This window comes from Nannospalax galili, unplaced genomic scaffold (genome assembly GCF_000622305.1).
Source record: "Nannospalax galili isolate Female #2095 unplaced genomic scaffold, S.galili_v1.0 scaffold1320, whole genome shotgun sequence".
NCBI lineage: Eukaryota > Metazoa > Chordata > Mammalia > Rodentia > Spalacidae > Nannospalax > Nannospalax galili.
The window spans coordinates 81,556-84,523 of NW_008345697.1; the positions used below are offsets into that span (position 1 = coordinate 81,556).

Consider the following 2,968-nt stretch of genomic DNA (forward strand, 5'->3'; position numbering starts at 1 on the left):
TCCTTCACTCAATAGAAACTGGTAGAAATATATTAAAATACTTTTTTTAAAAAAAGGGATATATCATCACTTGTTGGCAAACCACAAGCCCTTCCAGTGATTTTAAAATTAAAATTCAATATATAACCAATCCCCAGCCCTTGGAAGTGCAATAATTCTGACCATAAACTGCCATGTGATTTTCTGTGCTATCTCATTCAAGAGATTTTTATCAGCATTTACCACCATGTCCCTCTATGTACAGACAGGGTTTTTGTAGTCTTGGAACTCAAACTTCAGTCTAGAAGGGAGGCATGGAAAATGCACAAGTAAACACACAAAGATGACCTTCCCAGCCTTCATTAGGTGTAACCTCCACAGCAGTGATGGGAAAGAGTGATTGCAGAGAGAGAGTAGGGTGGTCAGGGAGCCTCTCCTGACTAAAGATACTTCTGCTGACCCCTTAAAGATGAAAATTGAAGGGTCACGATGGAAACCTTCCCACATGATCCAGAGAAGTAAAGATACCAAAGCAGTGAAGAGCAAAGGAGGCCATGCTGAGCTTATGGTAAATGGGGAGAATAGGCTAAGGGAAGAGCACCATAAGGTCATGCCCCAACACAGAGGCCTGCATGTAAGTGGAAACCCCTCTTCAGAGAAGTGGCCTATCCAGTTAAGGGGCTGTGTGGAAGGTGGTCCCGAAAACAGGTGCTGTGGCTTGAAATGAAGTCAGTGGTAGCAAAGATGGAGAAAGCAGGCACTTGGCAAGCGCTTGGCAGGCACTTGACAGATGTAGCAAAGGGAGAAATCTAAATCGTTATGGCACACACATGCAATCTCAGATTCTGATAGGCTGAGTCAAGGGAATTTCAAGTTTGAGGCTAACCTGGGCCACACAGTTCAAAACCTTGTTTCAAATGACAGAAAAAATATTCTCCTATTTTTATATGAGGAAGTCTCCTAGGAACAGCTACCAGACACCTGAGAAGACATCAGTTTGTATTTGTTTGACATGTGGCATCCTGCTGCATGTTTGTTGGTCACATCAACCGAAAACTAGACCACAGAAGGGAATAGCACAGGACAGGGGGAAGGAGGGAGAAGCTGGGAAGAAGCAGCAACAGAAACTACACACAACCAGGGTGAGGTGCTTCTTGATAAAATTCAGTCCTTCCAGCACTGGGCTAATGCTATTTCTTGAACTTACTCAAAACTATTGTTTCTACCCGGGCGTGGTGGCACATGCCTTTAATCCCAGCACTTGGGAGGTGGAGGCAGGTGGATCTCTGTGAGTTCAAGGCCAGCCTGGTCTACAAAATGAGTTCCAGGACAGCTGGGGCTACAGGGAGACCCTGTCTCAAAAAGACCAAAAAAAAAAAAAAAATTACTGTTTCTTCATTTGTCTTTAACCGGTCACCTTTTAACTACCTGACCCATCCTTTCCAGCTTGTAAACGTTCTCCACAGAGAGTAAAAGGGTAAATAGATCTTCTGCATAGTGTCTGTTCCCATCTGGATTGTTTTTTCCCTTGGTCTTTTTGAGACAGGATCTCCCTATAGTCCCAGTTGGCCTGGGACTGGCTATGGAGGCCAGACTGACCTCGAACTCACAGAGATCTACCTGCCCCTGCCTCTGCCGCCTGAGTGCTGGGGTTAAAGGAGTGGACCACCATACTTGGCCCCCTCTGCTATTTCTTAAAATTTTTTATGTGTATGTGTTCATTGCCTGCATGTATGTAAATGCACCTGTGTGTGCAATGCCAGTGGATGTCAGATTCCCTGGAACTGGAGATATGGATGGTTGTTAGCTGCTATGTGGGTGCTGGGAATCAAACCTAGGTAGTCTGCAAGAGCAGCCAGTGCTCTTAATCGCTGAGCCACCTCTCCAGATCTGCTATGCTATTTTTAAATTATGCAGATTGTCCTATAAAGCAAGGTCAGTCTTCTTAAGATTTTTTGATACCTCCAATCCTGTGGTTAGAATCTGTTCCATCCATGAGGAGCCCCAAAAGGCATCTGAGCCAGGTGGAAAAGGAAAAATAGCAGATTATTGCCCTCAAACAGGTTAGTTTTGGAAATTCTCAGGAACTGAACACAATGAATGCAAATTATGAGTTTGTAAGGCAACTTGAATCTTTATAAACATGGTCTTCCAGTGAGTCAAAACAAGGTAGACAGTCTCGGAAGTAGTTCGGATCCGCTGACCAACATTTTTGTTAAATGATAAAGGTGGGGGCCATCTTTCCCCTTGGCTTTTGTTGAAGAACGTCTAAATGGTTCCGTCAGTCCCTGAGTAGAACTTTTCTCTGCATATGAGTAACATACACAGCATAAATGCATTCTTAAATCAACCTACCAAGTTCATCAGGTTTCTGTTTTCCAACTGAGTTTTTTGTTAGAATGCAGACAAAGGCCTTCGCCATCGCTCAGACCACCCGACTCCCACCCTCCTCCAACTCACGAGTTTGCGTGGATGAAATCCAGATGCAGCTGAGCCCGAGGTAGCACTGCGTACTTGTTCATGTCCTCACAGGCACCCACGACGCCCACACGACACACTGACGCTCGGACAGCAACTGTCTGCCCTCGCCCACACCGACGCCGCGTCCTCGCCCACGAGCAGAGCTGGATGAACACGCACGCCCCCTCTGGCCGCGTTCCGGCCCTGACGTTCACGGGCGCCCCCTGGCGGCCACAGCTCGAAGCTCACCCTATGCTGTGGATCTACGTTTTGAGGATCTGGATTGCTAGTCTTCGATTAAGTGCTGAAGAAGAGCACATTTGAGCTAGGAGCCTTTTAAAAAAATGAGGGTTCTATGATCTTCCCACTTTTTCATCCCCCTGTCACTTTCCATCATTACTCGTCTGGAAAATGGGGGGTTTGGATTGGATCAGACGTGTAATTCTGTCTCTGTGTCTCTGTTTCCGTCTCTGTGTCTCTGTTTCCGTCTCTGTGCATGCGTGCTTGTCTGGAAAAGTGAGCAGTAGTT

The 2,968-nt window shown here is 46.0% G+C and overlaps 1 protein-coding gene across 1 annotated transcript in view; it reads right to left on the bottom strand.

Moving 5' to 3' along the window:
- Window positions 1-2,501, bottom strand: part of LOC103741091 (MORC family CW-type zinc finger protein 1-like) — a 77,645-nt gene extending 75,144 nt beyond the window's left edge. Inside the window, exon 1 of the mRNA XM_008841774.2 lies at window positions 2,440-2,501. Within this exon, the coding sequence (XP_008839996.2) occupies window positions 2,440-2,501 (62 nt within the window). The remainder of the gene's footprint in view (window positions 1-2,439) is intronic.
- Window positions 2,502-2,968: the final 467 nt, after the last annotated feature.